At 39.0% G+C, this 26,158-nt stretch overlaps 1 protein-coding gene across 1 annotated transcript in view; it reads left to right on the top strand.

Moving 5' to 3' along the window:
* Nucleotides 1-26,158, top strand: part of LOC150079399 (uncharacterized) — a 285,562-nt gene that overhangs the window by 182,707 nt on the left and 76,697 nt on the right. Inside the window, exon 12 of the mRNA XM_090382711.1 lies at nucleotides 4,786-4,818. Within this exon, the coding sequence (XP_090238837.1) occupies nucleotides 4,786-4,818 (33 nt within the window). The remainder of the gene's footprint in view (nucleotides 1-4,785; nucleotides 4,819-26,158) is intronic.

Here is a 26,158-nt window from a genome sequence, read left to right on the forward strand (position 1 = left end):
CTAGGCACCAGCGAAGTGATCTGATAGAGGTGTATAAAGCCTTGAATGGTTTAAGCATGCTCAATGCTGATGGGATTCTTCCTCTAGCTCAGAAAAATCACCTGAGAGGGCATAAATTCAAATTGAGGAAAGACAGATGTAGGATAGACGTGTGGAAATTTGCCTTTAGCCAGCGGGTGGTTGGTTGGTGGAACAGACTTCCATCCCTTGTGGTGGAGGTTGATAGCCTAAATAAGTTTAAGGCTCAGCTGGACAGGTATTTTGAACAAACAGAGGGGTGAAGTGGAAGTGGTTTTTTTTTTTTTTTTTTTTTTGCTGATGCTGCATAAGCTTGCTTTCTTGCATCAAATGCCTCTACTAATGCTAATGCTACTCGGCTACCATTAGGGCAAGAAGCAAGTTTTCTACTCTTAGTCTGTTCAAAATCTAGTTTGGATTGATTAATAACTGCTTTACAATTGTTGCGAGCTTTTTTGTAGACAGAAAATGAAACTGAAGAATTGGAAACAAGCCAATTATGATATGCAACGTTCTTCTCTTGAACAGCCTTAGCACATTTATTGCAAAACGAAGATTTAGATAAGGGTGGGATTTTAAAGTGGAGTGAGAAATAAAGGATTCCATTCCTACAAGAATAATTTCACTGACACGATCTGAGCAAACGTTGACATCCCAAGTTTTGAAGCAGAAATCCAACCAAGGAAACGAAGAAAAGAAATCCCACAGGTCATCCTATTTTGCATTCTTGTAAAACAACACGAGGTTGGGAATAGCCATGAGATAAGGGCTCCATTTTGAGAAGAGACAAACACCAAGTTGTGATCTGAGGTGCAACTCTAAAGGACCACTCACTTCGACCGTGTACTTAGAAGGGTTTTTTGTGAGAAAAAATCAAGCTGGTTGGCTGTATGGTTAGGATTGTCCAGTATTTTTGTAGGTAAATTAACAATGTGCAAGGTCATTAGTAATTGCAAAAGCCTCAGCATCTCGACCAGCTGGGCCAGTGTGACTAGAAAACGGAAGCCAGCCGGAGTTGTGAACATTATAATCACCAAGGAAAATTACCTCACTGTTAGGAAAGTTGGACTGGAGAAAGTCAAGTTGCAAAGACAGGAAGTCAAAGAGCTCCAAGTGATTAGTGGAGTTTGGAGAACGGTAGAGACAACAGAATTTGACACAATGAGGTAGAGAGATTTTAAGCTAGAGATTATTGAAAAGAGGAGATTCCAAATAATCAAGTCTCTGACAGGGAATATCGGAACGGATATATGCACAAGTACCACCTTTGAGGCGAAAGGAATCATACAGCGAATAATTTGGGCAACTGAGATGAGTAGTAGTGAATCAACCGATAACTGAGATTCTGTCAGAAAAAGTACATGGGGTTTGGCAGATTGCAAGTGGAAATGGACATTGATGAGATTAGAATTGAGACCACATATATTTGTGAAATGAACTAGGAAGTTTTGGGAGTTTTAGATCTTTTCACAGATAAGCTTACTCTATTAGTTTGACAATTCGTGGTGTATTCAATAGTAAGAAAAAGTGTGTGTGTGGGGGTGCTGTATGAAGTAATGAAATTTTTGGATATGGCGTACACATGGTAAGAATATACCCAGATCCTTTACATAACGTTGCCTCGACAATACCCCCGCATACACAATACTCGTACTCCCTCCAGTCACTATCTGGCATAGTAGAGGTAGCGAGATTATACACTAGCTGATCTGGAAGCCTCCTAAAGAGTTACCAATTGGTTCGGTCCAGTATACTAATTAGCAGCCGGCCTGTGAACACCGTTTTAGAGCTGTACCCTCGAAATGTAAGGACGATTGGATCACACCATAATGTTCATCATAATCTCAAAAGTCATCAGTCATACTGCATGATGGAAGAGCTGGGGAAGGGTTGACCAGAACTTAGCTCTAGAGACTAAACATGTGTTCCACCACTTCAGGCCTCCAATAAGCAAAGTGGTGGTATTGCACCGGTTGATGAGAGTCATCTACCATCTAGTATTGCCTGGTAACAAAGAGGGGCAGCATTCCTCCATGTGGTGTGGGTGCCACACCTTGTCCCTTGCTTATGTTGGTTACCCATGGTGTGCTTATGCATGGAGGTTATACCCAGCATTAGTGGCAAATTTCTGCCATCCACTCCACAACTGTCCTTCTGCAATTTGAATCTATGTCCCCTCAGGTGCTTAACCTGAGCAAGTGGAAGAACCCCATCAGCTTTCAGCTTGCTCAATCCATTCAAGGCCTTATACACCTCAATCAGATCACCTCGCATGTGCCTACTCTCCAGGCATTGCAATTTGCAGAACTTAAGCACTTCTTTGTAAGAGCACCCCTTTGTTCCACTCACCAATCTTCTTACCCTTCCTTGTACTCGTTCTAGCAACTCTACATCCTCTCTAAAATGAGTCCTCCTGACCTGTACACAGTACTCTAGGTGTGGCCTAACCATTGCTTTGTACAATAGGATAATCACCTCCCTGTCCCTGCTAGCAAAATTCCTGTATATCAACAAGACTCCATGACCTTCCCTGGAAGCCCATCTGCACTGCTCAGCAAACTTCATGTTTGACTTCACAATTACCCACAGATCTTTTTCACTTTCCACTTTCCTGAGTGTAGTACCACACAGTTGGTATGTTTCTCTTATGATACTGCATATGGGTTTATGCTACCCATGTGCAGTACTTTGCATTTGTCAATGTTAAACTTTAGTTGCCACTTCTCAGCCCATTTTCCCAACTTATCTAGATCCAATTGGAGTAGTATACTGTCGTTAACAACCGTGCCAACTTTTGTATCATCTGCAAACTCGGACATTAAACCTGATATACCGTCACCAGTATCATTTATAAATGTACAAAACAACAATGGGTCCAGCACCGAACCCTGGGGAACTCCACTAATAACATTTATCCATGAAGAGCAGTGTCCATTGATTACCACTCTCTGTCATCTCCCACTCAACCATCCCTTTATCCATTGTAGCAGCTTACCCTTAATTCCATACCTCTCCAATTTGTTCAGCAGTCTTCCATGTGCAACAGTATCAAAAGCTTTCTTGAAATCCAAGTATATAATATCAAAATTATTTTTGGCATTAAGTTCCTTTGTGACCACATCATACTCAAATTGATCAGACAAAGACCTTCCTTTAACAAGCCAATGCTGTATCTTAACTATTACTGCAGTCTTATCTACTTGTGTCACCTTTTGAATCCCCTTTGTGAATTGGTGATACATTTGCACACACCTCCAGTCCATAGGTATCTCCCTCTGAGTCCAAGGAAGCTCTCATAATTATGGTTAAGAGTTTGCTTACTTCCTTTGCTGCCTCCTTTAATATAACTGGATAGATCCAGTCCACCCCAGGTGCCTTTTTTATGTTTAACTTCAAACTTCTTGAGGACTATCTTTCCATATCTTGGTTAACTATTCCCATAAAACTGCTGTGGTTTGAACTAGTTTAGGCATTACTCTAGGTTGCTGTCCCATCATGTTTCAGACATCATGGGATGTCTGGAATATGATGGGACAGCAACCTGGATATTGTCCTGTTGGATTAAAGGGGGTTATATAACTGTTAAAGAAATGACAAAAAAGGACTGACAAGTACAGTTTTAATGTAATATTGACCTATGACAGTCTTGACTCATGACTTAAAACAATCGTTGGCATTCTTTCCACCTGTCTCTTTATCCCACTGAAATGTCTGTACATAATGTGTAATCAAACAGAGTGCAGTCCTGTTTGTGCTCTTCTTGATATTGAATGTTTCCTAGATAATTTAACATCACCTCTAATCTGTCTGAGAGAGGGAAATCTATCATCCATAGCCTGCCAATGAATTATCCAATCCTCACTGATTTTTGTTTTGTGCTCCAGAACCCCCTGTCATTATTGTGCATGCATGCGTGTTTTCTGCTATCCACTGGTGCCAACATCAACCACCTGCCCTAGCATCCGGCATGATTAGATTAGCGCGCCTCCGTAGCCAGGTGGGAAGGAGCAGCAGTGCGTAGCACACGCTTCTTGATTAGACCGGGGTTCGAGCCCGTCACCACCAAATATGGAGGATGCGGAAAGGTCAGGGAATGACCACCGCATATCCCGGAGCAATATGGCCTTAGTTGCTAATGCTCCTAAAAACCAAATAACAAACAAACAAACCGGCATGATTAGCAATTTGTTGGGTGAACTATTGTCTCACGGAGGCTGACTGTGCAATCCTGTTCAAGCTCATTCAATTGGATATGTGGTCTGGGTGTCTTAAAACCTTTCCAGCAAACCAATTAACCATTTTCCATTTTATTTTGTATCTAATAATAGTATGTATCACACTTAACATTCCAGTAGCTCTGTATTCTACTTATTTTGCTTCTTGCCTAGTTGACCATTGTATATATCATCACTGTATACTGATGATGTGCAAATTTTCACAGTACCATTAACAGAATAACAATTTTTCTCTAACTGAATGTATTTGCTCTTTGTCACATTAAACGAGTAACTGTGTCAAGGAACAAAAATACACAAAGAACACACTAGGGAAAGTATCAGTAATCCCTTGGAATGAATAGTGATGTGATTAGAAACAAAGCACATTTCATATTTCTTAGTTGAAATTATACTTGGGAAAATATTTGCATGTGTGCGCCATTTTTGTTTATTTTAAAATCTTATTTCACATAACTGCTCTGTCTCCCACTTTTTATTCTAAAGTTACTTTTTTAATGTTTTGTGTTTTGTTTTGTTTTTTTTAATTTAGAGGGAGGCAAAATATAATGCTCTGGAAGAGCAGGTGAGTTTTTTTTTTGTTTTTTTTTTTTTTTATCGAATCAGTTATTATTTATACCAGTTGTTGCTTTAGGTATTATCCTGAATTTTTTTGGAATCACATGAAGAAATAGATACAGGCTGTTTTCAGAGTTTCATTCAAATTCAAAATGCAGGTTTGAGTCTATTTATCATGATTTTATATTTTTTTGACTTCGTTTTGTATATGCATTCCTTAAAAAAATAATGGGAAACAATTTGCCATGGCACATCAGAACAGTGATATAACACCAGAAAGTTTTACTAATCATTGTTATCACTGTAAGATTTTTCAGTCCATTGCTGATAAATTCCTCAGACTTATTTTATATATTACTATATTTCTGACTCATTTGATATCAGAGTTCCAAATTAGTTAATTAGTTTTGAGCAGAGCACTGTTGTTTTTTCAGTAGGATGCTTTGGTTTATTGTCTTAAATTCATAAATTGAATTCATAAAGCCATGTGGGGTGTTTGTATTCTGTTTTCTGAACTTACCCACTAGCACCTATTTAGCTCTGGACGGTATAAAAAAAGTAAAATACAGCCGTTATCAACCCACTGCAGGATGGAAGCCTCCTCAACAATTCATGCTGAGGGAAATGGACCGTAATCTGCCACGCTGGTCCAGTGCAGGTTGGCAGATCGACCGTATTCATCAGTCAGGGGCTTGAACCGCGGTCTACTCAAAGAGCGTGTGCTACTGCACTCCCGCTCCTGCCCACTCGTATACCATGGCTTAATTAGCTGACCAGTTTTGGCACATATCAAGTAACTTTATATATCTACATTATAAAATTTTTGCTGTGTATTAAATTGAATTTTGAAAATTGGTAAGATAAAGGATTCTGCAGAAATCCATATTTATCTAGCTGATAAATATGATATTTGTTGAAAGGGCGTTATATGGAATCATATAAGATTTTTACATGAGAATATACGCTGATTACATGTGATATTTAAATTTTGCTATTGTTTAAAAAGTAGAAAGTACATATCCTATTAACTAGCAACAAAATTCTAAAATTGGCTTGTTGGCTATACTTTTATAGACACATTAACTCACATCTTGTCCTGAAATGGATTAATGAATATAAAATTAGAACATGAAAGATTAAAGTCACAACATTTAACTTTTAATGTGGACAGAAAACGGCATACTTTGCTTTTCAGGTGCAAAACATTTCTTGGGTTCCATGTACAATTTGGGTGTTGAACTTTGAGTGAATTCCCAAGATGGGAAGTTCATATTGCACATTAATTGTTCATGTTAATTGTGTAGCAGACAATTAACCTTCCTCTTATTCTTGTATTTTCCTAGTGGTTGCTTCCTCTTTTCTTCCCCTGCCTACTGTATCTGTTCTCTCCGCTTCCTGTATCACTGCTTTTTTGTTCAGACATTCTTTTGCAGGAAGTTCATCTTCCCGTACTTGAGCAAGGAGATTGGGTGCTCATCCCTGTCCTCATTGTCGGGGGTTGGCACCAGGATACAGCCTTCAAGTAATTGGTGATCTCTGGTAGCAAAGTGGCCAGCCGGACAATAGGACCATGTAGTAGTAGTAGTGGCATGTGATGCAAGAAAGTAAGTGTATGAACTTATGCAGCATCAGCAAAAAAAAAAAAAAAAATTCACGCAACCATTGCCTCTAAATGTTTGTCCAGTTCCTCCTTAAATTTATTTAACCTATCAGCTTCCACAACAGATGGAATTTTGTTCCAGCAGTTAACCACCCACTGGCTAAAGGCAAATTTCCACACATCTATTCTACATCTGTCTCTCCTTAATTTGAATTTATGCCCCCTTAGGTTCGTAATCTGAACAAGTGGAAGAATCCGATCAGAATTCAGCGTGCTCAACCCATTCAAGGCCGTATACACCTCAATCAGATCACCTCGCAGGTGCCTAGTCTCCAGCCACTGCAATTTGCAGAACTTACGCCTTTCTTGGTAAGAAGATCCCTTCATTCCCCTCACCAATCTTGTTGCCCTTCTCTGTACATTCTCAAGCAAATTTACATCCTTCCTAAAATAAGTCCTTCAGACCTGTATGCAGTACTCAAGACGTGGCCTGACCATTGCCTTATACAGAGGGACAATCACCTCCTTTTCCCTGCTAGAAAAATTCCTATATATCATTGACAAAACCCCATAACTTGCCATGGCAGCCTGTCTGCATTGCTCAGAAAACTTCATATCTGACTGCACAATTACTCCCAGGTCTTTTTCATTTTCTACCACCTTAAGTATAGTACCACACAGTTGGTACGTTTCTCGGGGGTTACTTCTGCCCATATGCAGTACTTAGCATTTGTCAAGGTTAACCTTCAGTTGCCACTTCTCAGCCCATCTGCCCAAATTTTCTACATCCTGTTGCAGTAGTACACTCCCTTTACTGTCATTAACAACCCTGTCAACCTTTGTATCATCTGCAAACTTCAACACTAAGCCTGATATACCTTCATCAATATCGTTGATGAAGATATATCACCCAACACAGAACCCTGTGGGACTCCACTAATAACATTAGTCGATGAAGAGCAGCACCCATTGATTACCTTCTGTCTTCTCCGCTCAACCATCCTTTTATCCATTGTAGCAACTTGCCCTTAATACCATTCTGCTCCAATTTGTACAGTAGTCTTCCATGCACAACAGTGTCAAAAGCTTTCCTGGAATCCAAGTATATGATGTCAAAATTTATTTTTTGCATCCAGTTCCTTTGTAACCTCATCATAATATCCTATCAAATTTGTCTGGCAAGACTTTCCCTTAACAAACCCATGCTGTGTCTGAATTATTGCTGCAGTCTTGTCTAGATGATCCTGCGATGCATCTTTAACCAGTGACTCCATTATTTTACCCGGAACAGAAGTTAAACTAACTGGTTTGTAATTACTCGTGTCACCCTTCGATCCCCCTTTGTGAATTGGTGATACATTTGCACATCTCCAGTCCGTGGGGAGCTCCTCTGAGTGCAAGGATGCTCTCATAATTATGGCTATGGGTTTGCTTACTTCCTTTGCTGCCTCCTTTAATATAACTGGATAGATCCCATCCATCCCTGGTGCCTTTCTTATGTTTAACTTCAACAATTTCTCCTCCACTTTGCTCTCAGTTATTACAAAATCATTAGCATTAGCATTAGTAGAGGCATTTGATGCAAGAAAGCAAGCTTATGCAGCATCAGCCAAAAAAAAAATAAAAAATAAAGTAAAATAAATAAATAAAAAATAACCACTTCCACTTCACCCCTCTGTTCGTTCGAAATACCTGTCCAGCTGAGCCTTAAACTTATTTAGGCTATCAACTTCCATGACAAGGGATGGAAGTCTATTCCACCTACCAACCACCCGCTGGCTAAAGGCAAATTTCCGCACATATATCCTACATCTGTCTTTCCTCAATTTGAATTTATGCCCTCTCAGGTGATTATTCTGAGCAAGAGGAAGAATCCCATCAGCATTGAGCATGCTCAAACCATTCAAGGCTTTGTACACCTCTATCAGATCACCTCGCTGGTGCCTAGTCTCCAGACACTGTAATTCGCAAAACTTAAGCCTTTCTTCGTAAGAGCACCCCTTTGTTCCATTCACTAATCTTGTTGCCCTTCTCTGTACTCGTTCCAGCAGCTCTAATCCTACTTGAAATGAGGCCTCCAGGCCTGTATACAGTACTCTAGGTGTGGCCTGACCATTGCCTTATACAAGGGAATAATCACCTCCTTATCCCTGCTAGAAAAATTCCTATATATCATTGACAATACACCATGAGCTACTCTTGCAGCCCATCTGCACTGCTCAGAGAACTTCATATCTGCCTGCACAACCACCCCCAGGTCCCTTTCATTCTCTACCACTGCCAGTGTAGTACCACAGAGTTGATACGTTGCTCTGGGGTTGCTGTTTCCCATATGTAGTACTTTACATTTGTCAATGTTAAACTTCATTTGCCACCTCTCAGCCCATCTGCTCAACCTTTCCAGATCCTGTTGCAGCAGCATAGTGTCAGTAGTGTCCTTGACAACCCTGCCAACCTTCGTATCGTCTGCAAACTTGGACATTAAGCTTGATATACCATCATCAATATCATTTATAAATACAGAGAACAATAAAGGACCCAATACTGAATCCTGAGGGACTCCACTAATAACATTAGTCCACGATCAGCAGTGTCCATTGATTACCAATCTCTGTCTTCTCCCCCTTAACCACCCCTTTATCCATAGCAGCAATTTGCCTCCAATGCCACACTGCTCCAATTTGTGCAGCAGTCTTCCTTGTGCAACAGTATCAAAAGCCTTTCTAAGATCCAAGTATATAATATCAAAGTTATTCCCTGCATCCAGTTCTTTTGTGATTGCATCATAGTATCCAATCAAATTGGTCAGGCAAGACTTCCCCTTAACAAAACCATGCTGTGTCTGAGCTATAACTGAAGTCTTGTCTAGACGATCCTGCAGTGCTTCTTTAACCAGTGCCTCCATTAATTTTCCGGGAACAGAAGTTAAACTCACAGGTCTATAATTACTTGTGTCAGCCTTTGATCCTTCCTTGTGAATTGGGGTCACATTTGCACATCTCCAGTCCATGGGTACCTCCCCTGAGTCCAAGGAAGCTCTGATAATTATGGCTAAGGGTTTGCTTACTTCCTTTGCTGCCTCCTTTAATATAACTGGATAGATCCCATCCACCCCAGGTGCCTTTCTTGGGTTTATCTACAACAATTTCTCCTCCATTTTACTCTCAGTTATTACAAGATTCTCTAGCTTACTGCTAGAGTTGAATACACTTCTGGCATTCCCCTCGCTGAATAACTCCTCATGTGTGAATGTCGATGCAGAATATTCATTTAGTTTGTTAGCTACCTGAGCAGGGTCATCAACAGTTGACCCATCGATATCAAGTGGACCAATCTGATTCATTCCCTTGCTTCTAGAGTTTACATAAGTAAAGAACTCTTTGCTGTTTTTCTTCGCATCCCTTGCCAAGGATCTCTCGTAATCTGCCTTCGCCTGCCTAACCTCCTTTGTAACTTGGTTACAGATCAACTTGTATCTATCATAGGCTTCTGTGTCACGTGTTAATTTGTATGTATCCCATGCATTTTTCTTCTCTGCCATATGCCTCATTAGTTCATCTGACATCCATTTAGGCTTAAACCTTGAACACTATTTCTTAGTTGGTATGTAAAGCCCTAGTAGCTTCCAAGATAAGTTCTTTGAATGCTTCCCATTTTGAATTTGCTGTTGGTAACATCATCAGTTGATCCCACTGTATAGAATTTAAATACTGTCTCAGTCCATCGTAGTCGCCTTTACGAAAGCAATATCCCTTCCCTTTACCCCTAATGGTAGTTACCTCTTTGAGTAACTCCCACTTCAGAACACTGTGATCACTGCCACCTAGTGGTTCATTTATCTGCAGATTCTTAATGCATGAAGAATCACTACTGATAATCAAATCAAGAGTATTACTCCCTCTTGTTGCCTCCCGAACATGCTGATGTAGAAAACAATCATCCAATAAATCCACAGAAGCCTTGCTAATGTGTGAGTGACCAGCCCCCAAATTCCAGTCAATATCTGGGAAACTAAAATCCCCCATTATAAGACACTCTGATTTACTGGCCCACTCTATTTCTCTGTACAGTTTCTTATTATATTCATCAGAGTCATTAGGCCTATAGCACACTCCTACTCTCAATTTTGATCTCCCAATGCTTATGTCACACCAAACTGACTCGACACTGCACTGTCCAGCGATGTCGACTGGCTTCACTTCCTTGGATTTTATGTGTTTCTTAACTAATAGCATAACCCCTCCTCCCTTCCTATCCTGTCTATCCTTTCTGTAGACATTGTACTGCCCAAATTCTAGTTCTGCATTCCTTATATCCGTGTGACACCACGTCTCTGAAATCCCAACAATATCTGCCTTTGATGTTTTGAGCAATACCTCAAATTCATCAAATTTATCTACTAAACTCCTAGCATTGGTGTACACGCAAGTATACATGCACCTGCTCTTCCTCTTAGCCACCCTAACACAACCCATGTGTTTACTTGTACCCCCATGATTCCCAGCAATCTCTGAAATATCCTGCATCTTATTTTCCAGGCTGCTGCTCATTCCAATAGAAGCAGTGCAAGAATCACTTTCTCCTCTGCCAGTGGCTACTGTTAATCTATTAGTCCTTGTATCCCCCCCAATCTAGCAGTTTTCCGACCCACCTAACACTGCCTCGATAGCATCAGCAAACATTCTTGCACCCTTTCTATTTAAGTGTATCCCATCCCTGTAGAAGCAGTCTCTCCTGTTAACAAGTACAGACCAGGCTGAAAAAAATTCTACCCCTTGAGCGCTGCACAATCTTTCCAGGGCTGAATTGATCGACAGGGCTCTCATCATATACTCCCTCCTATCGTGTCTGGGCAGAATTGCAGACACTTTCAAATTCAACCCTAATTCACGGCTTTTTTCATCAGTGACCTGTACTTGTTAAGTAATTCCGCCGGTCTCCTACTCTTAATATCATTAGTGCCAACGTAGACAACTATATCACCTTTTGTGCCCTTAAAAGATGATATCCGCTCTACAACGTCATCAACCTTTGCCCCTGGCAGACATACCCTGGTCCTGTTCCTCCTATCCTTTTTACAAAGCATGTTTCCCGTTTCCATGTTTTCCGTTCATTTAAGCACCCTGCTACAATTTGATAACTTTCTGTCATTTTTAAACCTTAATAACTCCTCATGTGTGAATGTAGATGCAAAATACTCATTCAGTTTGTTTGCTATCTGAGCAGGATCATCAACAGTCGAACCATCGATGTCAAGTGGACCAATGAGATTCATCCCCTTCCTTTTAGAGTTTATATAAGTAAAGAAATCCTTGCTGTTTTTCTTCGCACCTTTCCCAAAGATTTCTCGTAATCTGCCTTCACTTGCCTAACTTCCTTTGTGACTTGATTACAGACTAGCTTATATCTGCCATAAACTTCTGTTTCGCTTGATAATTTATATACATCCCATGCATTTTTCTTCTCTGTCATGAGTCTCATTAGTTCATTTGATAACCATTTAGGCCTAAACCTTGAACAATATTTCTTAATAGGTATGAAACTTTCAGTAGCTTCCACAATTAATTCCTTAATTCCTTCCCATTTAGAATTTGCTGTTGGTAACATCATCAGTTGATCCCACTGTACAGAATTTAAAAACTGTCCGAGACCACTGTTACTCACCTTTACGGAAGCAAAAACCCTTTCCTTTACCCCTGATGGTAATTATATCTTTAAGTAAATCCCACATCAGTGCACTGTGTGATCACTGCCACCTAATGGTTCCTTTATTTGCAAATTCTTAATACACTAATGATCACTGCTGATAACCAAATCAAGAGTATTACCCTCTCTGGTTGCCTCTCGAACATGCTGCTGCAGAAAACAATCACCCAATAAATCCACAAAAGTCTTACTAGTGTGTGAGTAACCAACCCACATGTTCCAATCAATATCTGAGAAGTTAAAATCCCCCATTATAAGACATTCTGATTTACTAGCCCACTCTATTTCTCTGTACAATTGTTCATTGTTCTCTTCAAGTCATTAGGCCTATAACACACTCCTCTTATTTTTGCTTTCACAGTGCTTATGTCACACCAAACTGACTCAACAGTGCACTGTTCATCAAATCAACTGGATGCACTTCTTTTGATTTTATGTTTTTCTTAATTAACAGCATAACACCTCCTCCCTCCTATCCTCTCTGTACACATTGTACTCCTCAAATTCCAATTCTGCATTCCTAATATCTGTGTGACACCACGTCTCTGATATCTCAACAATATCCGCCTTTGATGTCTTAACCAACATTTCAAATTCATCAAATTTATTTACTATACTTCTAGCATTGGTATACATGCAAGTATACATGCACCTATACTTATTCTTAGTTACACTAACACATCCCATATAGCAGGGGTGGGCAACAGCCGGCCCGCGACGATGTTGAATCCTGCCCCCTCGGTAAATGCATAAATATAGAAAATTCATACCTGACTACACTCGCCGTAAACGTTCGGCTTAATTTGGTTCAATCGGGAATCGCGGCCAGTACAACAGTAACCAAGTGATTCTACGCAGCGTCAAAGAGTTATTTCCTAATAATTATTGTAGCATCGATCGAACGAAGTTCCTTTGAGTTTGACTTCTTATTGAAAAAAATAATATTGGTGCGAGATATTTTATGTTTTATGCCTTTTCTAATTATTACAATTTTTAATATAATTTATAGCCCATAAAATGAGCCAATTAAAAAAAAAAGAAAAATTGATGCCGAGTGCCGCATTTTCAATGATAATTGGACATTCAGATATTTTTTTAAAAAATACATTAATAATTTGGTAATTCAAGTAATATAACATTTTTTAGGTTCTGATTTTTTTTATTAAATCGTTCAATCTATTCCGGCCTGCATCATGATGCGAAAATTTCATTCGGCCCGCATCATGATACGAAAATTTCATTCGGCCCGCATCATGATACGAAAATTTCATTCGGCCCGCTGACGAAAAAAGTTGCCCACCCCTGCCATATACCCACCTGTTTCACGATGACTGCCATCAGTCCCTGAAACCCCAGCACCCCTCGCTCCAGGCCGCTGCTTATCCTAATAGAAGTAGTGCAAGAATCACCTTCACCTCTGCCTGCAGCTACTTTTAACCTTTTAACGACTTTTTTGCAACATTGATCTGTACTTGTTAAGTAAATCTTAGATCTCCTACTCTTAATGTCATTGCTGCCAACGTGTACAACAATATCACCTTTTGTGCCCTTAAAAGATGTTATATGCTTTACAACGTCATCAATTTTTGCCTCCCGGCAGACATACCCTGTTCCTATTCCATCTATCCTTTTTTACACAATATATTCCCCATCTCCCTGACAATAGAGTCACTAACAATAACTAACTCCTCTGGGACCAGCACATTCTGCCTTGGAGATTGCCACCATGTTGCCTGATGCCCAGGAGTGAGCTCTGGCATTGAGTTGGGCAGCTGAGAGCTTGACGGGCCCCTCATATTAATTTCTTCGAGGGCATCTGTTGTTGTTTGGTTTTTAGCAATTAAGGCCATAATCGGTGATAAGCAGTGGTCATTCCCTGACCTTTCCACATCCTCTGTATTTGGTGGTCACGGCCTCGAACCCTGGTCTAATCAAGACGCATATGCTGTGCACTGCTGCTCCTGCCCACCTGGCTACGGAGGCACTCGAGGGCATCTACCCTACACCTCAAGCTCTCATAGATCCCCATTTGAATGCTGAGTTGATGCCTAATTTCTAGACACTCTGCACCTTTCAAAATCAAAGACATCCTCCTTGGCTAGATCATGTTCCGTTCCAGAGAGTTTGGCAAACATTTTAAAAGTTGCACATTTTTTTTTAGGCTGTGATGTGTTTGAGAATTGCCCCCCCCCCAGTTCTGCCGCGAGTCACAGCACCCCTGCCACTTTGTGCTAGTTGCTTTGCTGATCTAGTCTAGCATATGATATTTTAAATTAATAAGATCAATAAATTTAATTAATTAATTGTCGATACTACACTATCTAATAGAATCCTAAATGCAGTGATGCATATTATGCTATATAATTTTACGTTAAAGCTACCTACCCTGGTTACCACAATTAAAAATTTTAATTCCCTACCACTCCATATCAAAACAATGGCTGCAAGATTCAAACGAAACAACAATTTTATGTATATTAAGTAGTAATCTACAAAAACTCTTATCTAAATTAAAAATAACCAGCTTAACTAGAACTGTAAGACTACATATAAAGTACAATATAAAATAACAATTAGGTAAATAAAAAGGGAAAACACTTATTGCTTTTTCGGAGCCTGTAATATTTAAAGAGAGTCGACGCCCTCCACTACCCAACACTACCCCATCCGCTCATAATCCATGCTTTTCATACAACTGTCTTAGTCTGTGAAGCATTAACTTTGCACACAGTGAGGAAAAATTTTGATTTTTTTTACATAAGAAAGAGTGCGTGCTACTGCACGCACTCTTTGAGTGCACGCACACTCCTGACCATTTGGCTACATCAAGCTAATTACAGGTTTATATCGTTATATATTACGTTATGATTACTTAGCATTAAAATGATAGACTTATGAAAGTTATTAGCATTAGCAATGGCAAATGATGCAAGAAAGCAAGCTTATATAGCCCAGCCAGAAAAAAACCCCTTATTTCATCCATCCCCTCGCTCCAAATGTTTGTCAAGTTCTGCCTTGAATTTATTTAAGCTATCAACCATCCGCTAGCTAAAGGCAAACTTCCACACATTTATCCTACGACCGTCTTTCCTCAGTTTGAATTTATGCCATCTCAGGTGATTATTCTGAACTAGAGGAAGAATCCATTAGCATTGAGCATGCTCAAACCATTCAAGGCTTTGTACACCTCAATCAGATCACCTCACAGATGCCTAGTCTCTAGACACTATAATTTGCAAAATTTAAGCCTTTCTTCGTAAGAGCAACCCTTTGTTCTGTTCACTAATCTTGTTGCCCTTCTCTGTACTCATTCCAACAGCTCTACATCCTTCTTAATATGAGGCCTCCAGATCTGTATACAGTACTCAAAGTGTGGCCTGACCATTTCCTTATACAAGGGGATAATGACCTCCTGATCCCTGCTAGAAAAATTCCTGTATATAATTGACAAGACGCCATGAGCTACTCATGCAGACTGTCTGCACTTCTCAGAAAACTTCATATCTGCTTGCACAATTACCCCCCAGGTCCATTTCACTCTCTACCAGTGTCAGTGTGGTATCACAGAGTTGATACGTTGCTCTAGGATTACATCTTAATGTCAATGTTAAACTTCATTTGCCACCTCTCAGCCCATCTGCTCAACTTTTTCTAGATCCTGTTGCAGCAGTGTACTATCATTAACAACCCTGCCAACCTTCGTATCATCTGCAAACTCGGACGTTAAGCTGATATACCATCATCAATATCATTTATGAATACAGAAAACAACAAAGGACCCAACACTGAACCCTGAGGGACTCCACTAACAACATTAGTCCACGAAGAGCAGTGTCCATTGATTACCACTGTGTCTTCTTCCACTCAACCATCCTTTTATCCATAGCAGCAATTTGCCTCCAATGCCACACTGCTCCAATTTGTGCAGCAGTCTTCCATGTGCAACAGTATCAAAGGCCTTTCTAAGATCCATATATATGATATCAAAGTTATTCTTTGCATCCAGTTCCTTTGTGACTACATCATAGTATCCAATCAAATTAGTCAGACAAGACTTCCCCTTAACAAACCCATGCTGTGTCTGAGCTATAATCGAAGTCTTGTCTAGATGATCCTGTAATGTTTCTTTAATCAGTGCCTCCATTAATTTCCCTGGAATGGAAGTTAATCTAACAGGTCTGTAATTACCTGTGTCTCCCTTTGATCCTACTTTGTGGATTGGGGTCACATTTGCACATCTACAGTCCATGGGCATCTCCCGTGAGCCCAGGGAAGCTCTCATAATTATGGCTAAGGGTTTGCTTACTTCCTTTGCTGCCTCCTTTAATATAACTGGATAGATTCCATCCACACCAGGTGCCTTTCTTGGGTTTATCTTCTACAATTTCTCTTCCACTTTACTCTCAGTTATTACAAGATTATCTAGCTTACTGCCAGAGTTGAATACACCTCTGGCATTCCTCTCCCTGAATAATTCCTTGTGTGTGAATGTAGATGCAAAATATTCATTTAGTTTGTTAGCTACCTGAGCAGGATCATCAACAGTTGAACCTTCGATATCAAGTGGACCAATCTGATTCATCCCCTTCTTTCTAGAGTTTACATAAGTAAAGAACTCTTTGCTGTTTTTCTTTGTATCCTTTGCAAAAGATTTCTCGTGATCTGCCTTTGCCTGCCTAACCTCCTTTGTAACTTGGTTACAGACCAGCTTATATCTATCATAGGCCTCTGTGTCACATGTTAAGTTATATGTATCCCATGCATTTTTTTTGTCTGTCACGTCTAATTAGTTCATCTGACATCCATTTAGGCCTAAATCTTGAACAATATTGCTTTGTTGGTATGAAAAGCCTAGTAGCTTCCTAGATTAATTCTTTGAATGCTTTCCAATTTGAATTTGCTGTTAGAATTTAAATACTGTCTCAGACCACTGTAGTCACCTTTACGAAAGCAAAAACCCTTCCCTTTGCCCTTGATGGTAGTTACCTCTTTGAGTAAATCCCACTTCAGCGCACTGTGATCACAACTTAGTGGTTCCTTTTTCTGCAGATTCTTGATGCATGAAGAATCACTACTGATAATCAGATCAAGAGTATTACTCCCTCTAATTGCCTCCCGAATATGCTGCTGTAGAAAAAAATCATCCAATAAATCCACAAAAGCCTTGCTAGTGTGTGTGTGACCAACCCACAAATTCCAGTCAATCTCTGGGAAATTAAAATCCCCCATTATAAGACACTCTGATTTACTGGCGCACTCATTTCTCTGCACAATTGCACATTATACTCATAAGATTCGTTTGGCCTATAACACACACCTGCTCTCGTTTTTCCTTTCCCAGTGCTTATGTCCCACCAAACAGACTCAACATTGCATTGTCCACCAACATCAATTGGATGTACTTCCTTAGATTTTTTGTTTCTTAACTAACAGCATATCCCCTCCTCCCTTTTTGTCCTGGCTATCCTTTCTGTACACATTGTATTCCCCAAATTCCAGTTCTGCACTGCTTATGTCTCTGATATCCCAACAATATCTGCCTTTGATGTCTTGACTAGCACTTCAAGCTCATCGAATTTTTTAACTATACTCCTAGAATTGGTGTACATGTACCTGTTTCTACTCTTAGTTACCCTAATACAGCCCATGTATTTACTTGTTCCACTGTGACTCCCAGCAGTCATGGAAATCCCCATTACCTTGCTTTCCACGCTGCTTCTCAATTGCATTTCAATAGAAGCAGTTTAAAAATCACTTTTACCTCTGCCAGCGGCTTCTGTTAATCTATTAGTCCGTGTTACCCACACCCCAAGCTAGCAGTTTTCTGACCCACCTAACTCTGTCTCCATAGCATCAGCAAATATTCTTGCACCCTTTCCATTTAAGTGTATCCCATCCCTGTAGAAGCAGTCTCTCCTGCTTACAAGCACAGACCAGGCTGAGAAAAATTCTACCCCTTGAGCCCTGCACAATCTCTCCAGGGTCAAATTGATCGACAAGGCTCTCATCATATACTCCCTCCTATCGTGTCTGGGCAGAATTGCAGACACTTTCAAATTCAACCCTAACTCACGGCTTTTTTTCAGCATTGACTTGTACTTGTTAAGTAATTTTGCCAATCTTCTACTCTTAATATCATTAGTGCCAATGTGTACAACAGTATCACCCTTTGTGCCCTTAAAAGATGATATCTGCTCTACAACGTCATCAACCTTTGTCCCTGGCAGACATACCCTGGTCCTGTTCCATCTATCCTTTTTGCACAATATGTTCCCCATTTCCCTGACAATAGAGTCACCTACAACAACTAGTTCCTTTGCGACCAGTGCATTCTGCCTTGGGGTTTGCTGCTGTGTTGCTTGATGTTCAAGTTCAAGCTCTGGCATTGATGTGGGCAGCTGAGATCTGGATGGGCCCTCAATTTAAATCCTTCGAGGGCATCCACCCTGTCCTTCAAAGCTCTCATATAAGCCCATAATAATGCTGAGTTGGCACCTGATTTCCTCGCACTCCTTACATCGCGCACACACAGAGACATTCCCATTGGCAATATCATGTCACATTCCTGTTTTTTCCACAAACATTAAACAAGCAGTGCATTTCAATAGACTCTGATTCAGAGGACAACTGCCCACCTCAGTTCTCTCCTGAGCCACAGCACTTTCATTTGTTTGAGCATTTTGCTTTGCTGCTCTGGTCTGAGTCATGATTTCTATTCAAGTTCAATAAAATTCCAATACAAAATATAACCTTAAACTTATATCCCAATGTAGTTATAACACTAATATATATATAATGTATTTCGGTATCGAATGTTATCTCCGAGTTACATTATATGACTTTCTTATCCCCTGTCAACTTATATGTATTAATTTATGATGTGCCGTTTGTAAAAACTAGGTCGCTATATTTATTTAGTTAAAGTATAACAATGACATTATTTCATTGTCAATATCAATTGACAATAAAATTTAATAAGATTAATAAATTTTACTGATTAATTGATACTACTATGCTCGATATCTAGTTTTCCTTTAGACCTTATGCTATCTAGTTCGGTGCACATGTATCGTATAACAATGGCTGCAAGTTAAGAATGGTTAATCTAAGGACACGAGGCATTATTTACTTTCCAAATCAGCACCACCGTAGCCAGGTGGGCAGGAGCAGCAGTGCGTAGCACACGCTTCTTGATTAGACCGGGGTTCAAGCCCGTGCCCACCAAATACGGAGGATGCTGAAAGGTCAGGGAATGATCACCGCATATCCTCGGAGCAATATGGCCTTAGTTGCTAATGCTCCTAAAAACCAAACAACAACAACTTTCCAAATCGCGTTATCTAAATTCAAATTAAACCATGGAGTCTGACTAGGTCTGTAAGCTACTTATAGAAATAATTTAATCTAACAATTAAGTTAATAACGTGGCTAAGTATAATTAAAAGCTTTTCGTTCATGGGAGCTGCAAAACCTGTTCAACACATGGATTTGATATCCTTACCGATACTAAGTAATAACCTACAAAATGTCTATCTAAATTCAAATTAAACTAAAGTATTGTTACTAGAAATATAAAGCAACTCTAAAAAATAAATTGATATGCCAGTTTAAGTCAATAAAAAAGCAAAACTTCTCTATTTGCTGGAGCCAGTAAAAACTTCGCCTGTTCACATGTACTCTCGCACCAAGAATTATTTACAACACTTGCTTACCTTTGGAGTTATAGCTTATCACGAGGAAAGAACAAAAAGCAGTTTGTTAACTGAAGAATTGTGCAACAGTAGGAAAGGTCCTGGGATAGTTATTCTGCATATAATGGAACTGTTCTATTCCATTTTTAGTACAGTACTGTAAACTCTTGATTATCCAAGCTAATGGTGGGAGTGGAAAGCATTGATACCTGAAAAACACTGATGACCCTGGTCAACAAACAATTTTTCTTACCTCTGGAGCTAAAGTTGTAGACTCTAAAGGAGATTGGTGTGCTGATTCCAAAAATACTAAAATTATGTTTTTGTCATGTCTGTCATATTGAGAAAATTTAGTGAAATTTTAACTTAATGAATGAACAATTTTAAAAATCATACAGTAAAACATATGTTGTCTTAAAAATGAGTGCTATTAGTTTTAAAATTCTTTAATCAAATATATAATGTACTACATAAATTCTGTTTCCTTAAAAGTGTTTTCCAGACTTAGGGTCCATTTTACCTTCCCTCGTAAGAAACCAGCAGTAATTTCCCATCATTTCGTGTATCCCAGCAACCTTGGTATTGCCTTTCTGTGTGGACATGTCCTGGTGAAAATGTTTCCCTTACTCTTCACTTAAATTTCCAAAATTTTGAGGAAAAACACTAACTTGGGAATAAATAAGATGAATTTTCAAAGACATTCATTAGCTCGTATCTTTATAACATTGCAATAAAGTTCACACCAGAGATTCATAATTTCTTTCTTTCATGCACAACTGCTTTAAATGATTGCAAGTTGCTAGTTGAATCTATCCTGTAGCTTTGTTTCAAATACATCTTTAAGGAATTTCTTTATTTGAGGCCCAGTGAAAATTTCTTCTTTCAGTTTTGCATCTGTGAAATGGGGAAGCACTTCCCTTAGCAGCATGTGCTTCCCTCTTTATCCAGAGCCTTAACGAAATTCTTCATTAATCCAAGCTTTATATGCAAAAGTGGAAGAAGAACTTTTTTTGTTGTTTTTCAGCCAATAGAACATATTTTATACTGTATTACTTGTCTCTGGTAAAAATTCCTCTCTCTTTTCCTACTGTTGCACAATGTAATGCTCTTCTTTTGCAAGATTGTCCCACAAATCTAGAAAACAACTATTTTGTGAAACCTCCCTGTAGACCAGAGTCCCAATACCTTAAGATTACTACAGCCATTTCAAGCAAAGTCACGATACTTTATTGCACTCAGGAGCTTGGATGTTCATATCTTTTTTTCAAGCCAACAGCATGAAGTAGAGGAACTGATGTGAATGCATTTCCGTTGTGCAGAAAAACTGCTTTTAAATTTAATTTTGAGGCATCAATGAATATATCTATTCATTAGGATTGTGCTCGGTGCCCAGTTCATTTATAAGGCCACTGATATCTTTACAGAAACACTTTGCGACAGTTTTCAGTATGCTGCAGTTTTAGCTCTTCTTCAAGTAATTTCCACTGTTATAACCTAGAACTGGGGAGTTCTGCTTGCTCTTTAGATAAGTTTAAATCACAAACTAGGGCATTCAATTCTTGGTAATTAAGTGCAGCAAATTATAATTTTATGGTTGGTAGTCAAAATCCGTTGAAGTGGATGATCCAGTGAAGTCTGCAACACAAGAATTCTCATTATTCATCACTGCTAGCTTTATTCCATGATTTTGGGGATCTGGTATTGGTAGGTCTTTATTACATGGAATAGACCTTATTGCAATGATGTATTAAGATATTTGATGCTGTACTTGGTTTTTGCTGGACATCTCTGATGATATTTTTCTCATGCAGAAATAGCAATTATCAGTGTGTTTGTGCCATTCTCATCCATGCCTTCTGCTCTTCCATTCCATGAGAACAGCAGAAGGTGCATACTGCAGATTTTCTTCCTTATGAGTTTTTGTTGTAACCCCCCCCCCCCCCCCACACACACATGGCGCCTCCGTAGCCAGGTGGGCAGGAGCAGCAGTGCATAGCACATGCTTCTTGATTAGACTGGGGTTTGAGCCTGTTACCACCAAATACGGAGGATGCAGAAAGGTCAGGGAATGACCACCGCATATCCCTGGAGCAATATGGCCTTAGTTGCTAAATCTCCTAAAAACCAAATAACAAACAAACAAACACACACACAGCAGAAATTTTCAGTGATTAGATACTTCCTTTGCTTCTACTTAAACATTTTAAAAATTCAGCATTAAGTTAAAACACAAAAGAAACAAATATATGCAATATTTAGGCAAATAAACTGTATATATATTTATACTATAACTGTCTTTCCATTACTGAAATAAAGGTGGGAAGAAAACAGACAAGGTTGAAAATGCTAACCCTACCCAGAATTGCTGACATCTGTGAGTATGTGAAAACATTATTTTAGGGCAATATACAAGAGCAGTATTCTATCTACCCCTAAGTTATAGTAAGATATACAGATTATGGGTAAACACAAAAATCTGTATATGTAAACATTATTACATGATGTAAAATATGCCAATGTATAGAAAAGGGGCCAGAGTAGCCTTTTACATTTTTGTGTTGTACAGTGTGAAAGAGTAAAGCTAACAGCTGTTGCCAGATGACAAAGCTTTAATAGTTTTTTTTTTTTTTTTTTTTTTTAATGAAAGTAACCATAATATTGTTATGACCTTCCACCATTTTCAAGCTATCAAACATGTAACACAACTTCCATGTTCAAGACATGTTAATATGATTACAAGATTTGAAGAAGCAGAAAATCTTTGTGATAGATCATGAAATGGATGTCCTTCAGTTTAGTTGAATTTATCATGCAGAAAGCTGAATCTCTCAGTGAAAAGGCTGCCACCAGGACAGAACTTTTAATGCAAGATTCATCATGCTTACCTGCACCAGTATCCCTATAAAATCACAAAATGCATTACACGTTATCCACAAATAAGCTTAAACATGTGCTTTTGTCCACTAGTTGCTGAATAAATTGGAAACAGATGTCTTGATTGATAAGTATGTTCTGGTTGATGAAGCATAATTTTCTTTCAATGTGGCATTGAACACTCATATTGTATTTGGCTGTAAGATCACGCTTGTCACTTTCAGGAAGTCCCTCTCGATTCTTTATAGGTGATTGATATTATTTTACTGTTTTGTTTGTCTTTAGGCCATACTTTTTCAAAAGATACACTTCTGATGGAAAGGAAAATACAACTGTTACAAGGCAATACTATAAAAACCTTAACTTCACATTTATGAGAGTACCAAACTTTTGCACCTACCTACTGCTTCATCAGTTTGACCTATAGCATGTAGCCTGAAAGTAATCTTTGTGAGATCCAGCCTTCTATTACCCTTAAAAATTTTTGTATTTGTCCCCCTAATTCTTTTCTCCTCATCCAGTGAAAATATACTTCCCTTGTTCATTTTACTTATTCCCTTCAGGGTGTTATATACCTCTGTTAGGTCCCTTCCCCTAAGATGTCTAGTTGCAGAGTTTTGCATTTTGAACTTTTTAAGCTGTTATTCACTTGGACATCAAATAACACCTGTTACCAGTATGGTTGTTGCTCTTCTCTGAACCTTTTCTAGAAGTTCTGTGTCTTTTTTTTAAGTGCGGCCTCCAGACATGAGCACAGTATTCTAAATGAGGTCTTATAACAAAGGGATGATGACGTCCTTTTTCCTACATATGGGCAGCCTATAAATTACACATAGAACACCATGTGCCTTCTTAGCTGCCTGTTTACACTACATGGAAAATTTTGTCTGACTAAATTGTAGCCTCTAAGTTGTTTTAATCCTGGACCACTTTTTATTCCCCACCCGAGTTTGTAAGTAATTCCTGGATTTCTTTTCCTAGGTACGAAACCTTACATTTAGAAGCATTAAAGCTCAGCTTATTTTTTAGATGGCTAATGAAAAACTCCAGGCCATTTTGGCAGCCCCCCTTTCTACTTTTAAATCAACAAACTGGTAAATTCTCCTGCACCCTCATTAATGTCAATGAAAAAGATAAACAGGAATGGCCCAAACACTGATACCTGAGAGGTGTCCATTTATGACTACTCTGTCTCCTATCTTTTAGTGAGCCCTTTATCCAATGAATTATCTTCTCAATTTGCTCCAGTTTATATAGCAGCCTTTTATGGGGAACCATATCAAAAGTTTTACTGAAATCAAATAAGTCATGTCCAAGTTGTTTTTTCTGTATACAACTGCTTTATAACTTCATTATAATTAATTAGATAAACAAGACTTCCCCATCAAAAACCCATGCAGTGATCCATTGAGGATACCACTCCCAACAAAATGGCCCTGTACTGTATCCTTAATCAGAGGCTCCGTGACCTTACCTTCCCCACTGAAATCAAACTCAGTGATCTATACTTGCCCATCATGTCTTTTGCACTCTGTAAAGACCATTGCGAAGTACCTATTAAACTTATTTTCCACTTTTGTTGGGCTTTGTTTAACTTTTCCAGTTCAGTTAAGTGAATGACTGATCTGATTGACTCTCTTCCTTTTTTGTGCTTGTGTACCAAAACAGCTTTGTTTCCATTTTTAGCTCTCTTTGCTAGTAAGATCTCATACTGAGCAAAGGCAGGCTTTCACCTCTTACCCCATTAGTGGTTTTGTTACAAACACTTATACTAATAAATCATTATCACACAGTAGTCAGAATTGGAATTTGGAGAGTACAGTATGCATAGGAAGGAAGGAGGGGTTTTGCTATTAGTTAAGAAACACATATTGCAGTGTCGAGTCAGTTTGGTGTGACATAAGCACTGGGAAAGTAAAATTGAGAGTAGTAGTGTGTTATAGGCCTAATGACTCTGATGAGTATAATAAACAACTGTACAGAGAAATAGTGTGCCAGTAAATCAGATTGTATTATAATGGGAGATTTTAATTTCCCAGATATTGACTGGAACTTGTGGGTTGGTCACTTGCATAATAGCAAGCTTTTGTGGATTTATTGGATGATTGTTTTCTGCAGCAGTATGTTCGAGAGACAACTAGAGGGAGTAATACTCTTAATCTGATTATCAGTAGTGATTCTTCATGCATTAAAATCTGCAGATAAAGGAACCACTAGGTGGCAGTGATCACAGTGTGCTGATATGGGATTTACCCAGAGGTAACTACCATCAAGGGTAAAGGGAAGAGTTTTTGCTTTTGTAAAGGTGACTACGGTGGTTCTGAGACAGTGTTTAAATTATATACAGTGGAACCAACTGATGAGGTTCCCAATAGCAAATTCTAAATGGGAAACATTCAAAGAATTAATCTTGAAAGTTACTAGGATTTTCATACCAACTAAGAAATATTGTTCGAGGTTTAGGCCTAAATGAATGTCAAATTAACTAATGAGACATTAGCTTAGTAGAGGCATATGATGCAAGAAAGCAAGCTTATACAGCATCAGCAAAAAAAAAAAAAAAAAAAAACCCTTCCCTTTTCACCCAAAATGTTTTTCTAGTTCTACCTTGAATTTATTTAAGCTGTCCACTTCTAAATGACAGATGGAAGTTTGTTCCAGAAATCAACTGGGTGGTTGATTTCTGTTTTTCCTCAGTTTGAATTTATGTCCCCTCAGGTAATTAATCTGGGCAAGAGGAAAAATCCCACCAGCATTGAGCTTGCTCAAACCATTCAAGACCTTATACACCTCAATCAGATCACCTCATAGGTGCCTAACCTCCATGTGGCAGAGAAAAAAAAAAATCATGGGATACATAGAAATTAAAAGGTGACAGAGAAGCCTATGGTAGATATAAGCTGGTCTGTAATCAAGTCACAAAGAAGGTTAGGCAGGCAAAGGTAGATTACGAGCAATCTTTGGCAAAGGAAGCAAAGAGTACTTTACATATGTAAACTCTAGAAGGAAGGAGATGAATCAGATTGGTCCACTTGATATTAGTGGTTCAACTGTTGATGATCCTGCTCAGGTAGCTAACAAACTGAATGAGTATTTTGTATCTACATTAACACAGAGGAGTTATTCAGGGAGAGGAATGCCAGGGATGTATTAAACTCTGGCAGTTAGTTAAAACGATTTCATAATAAGAGAGCAAAGTGAAGCAGACATTATTGAAGATAAACATAAACAAGGCACATGGGGTAGATGGGATCTATCCAGTTATATTAAAGGAGGCAGCAAAGGAAGTAAGCAAACCCTTAGCTATAATTATGAGAGCTTCCTTGGACTCAGCAGAGGTACCCATGGAGTGGAGATGTGCAAATGAGATCCCAATTCACAAAGGGTGAATTGGGATCGCAAACTGTTCCTGGGAAATTAATGGAGGCACTGGTTAAAGAAGGACTGCAAGATCATCTAGACAAGACTTCAGTTAT

The sequence above is a fragment of the Mastigoproctus giganteus genome, chromosome 10, assembly GCF_048544385.1.
Source record: "Mastigoproctus giganteus isolate SK-2022 chromosome 10, ASM4854438v1, whole genome shotgun sequence".
Classification (NCBI taxonomy): Eukaryota; Metazoa; Arthropoda; class Arachnida; order Uropygi; family Thelyphonidae; genus Mastigoproctus; species Mastigoproctus giganteus.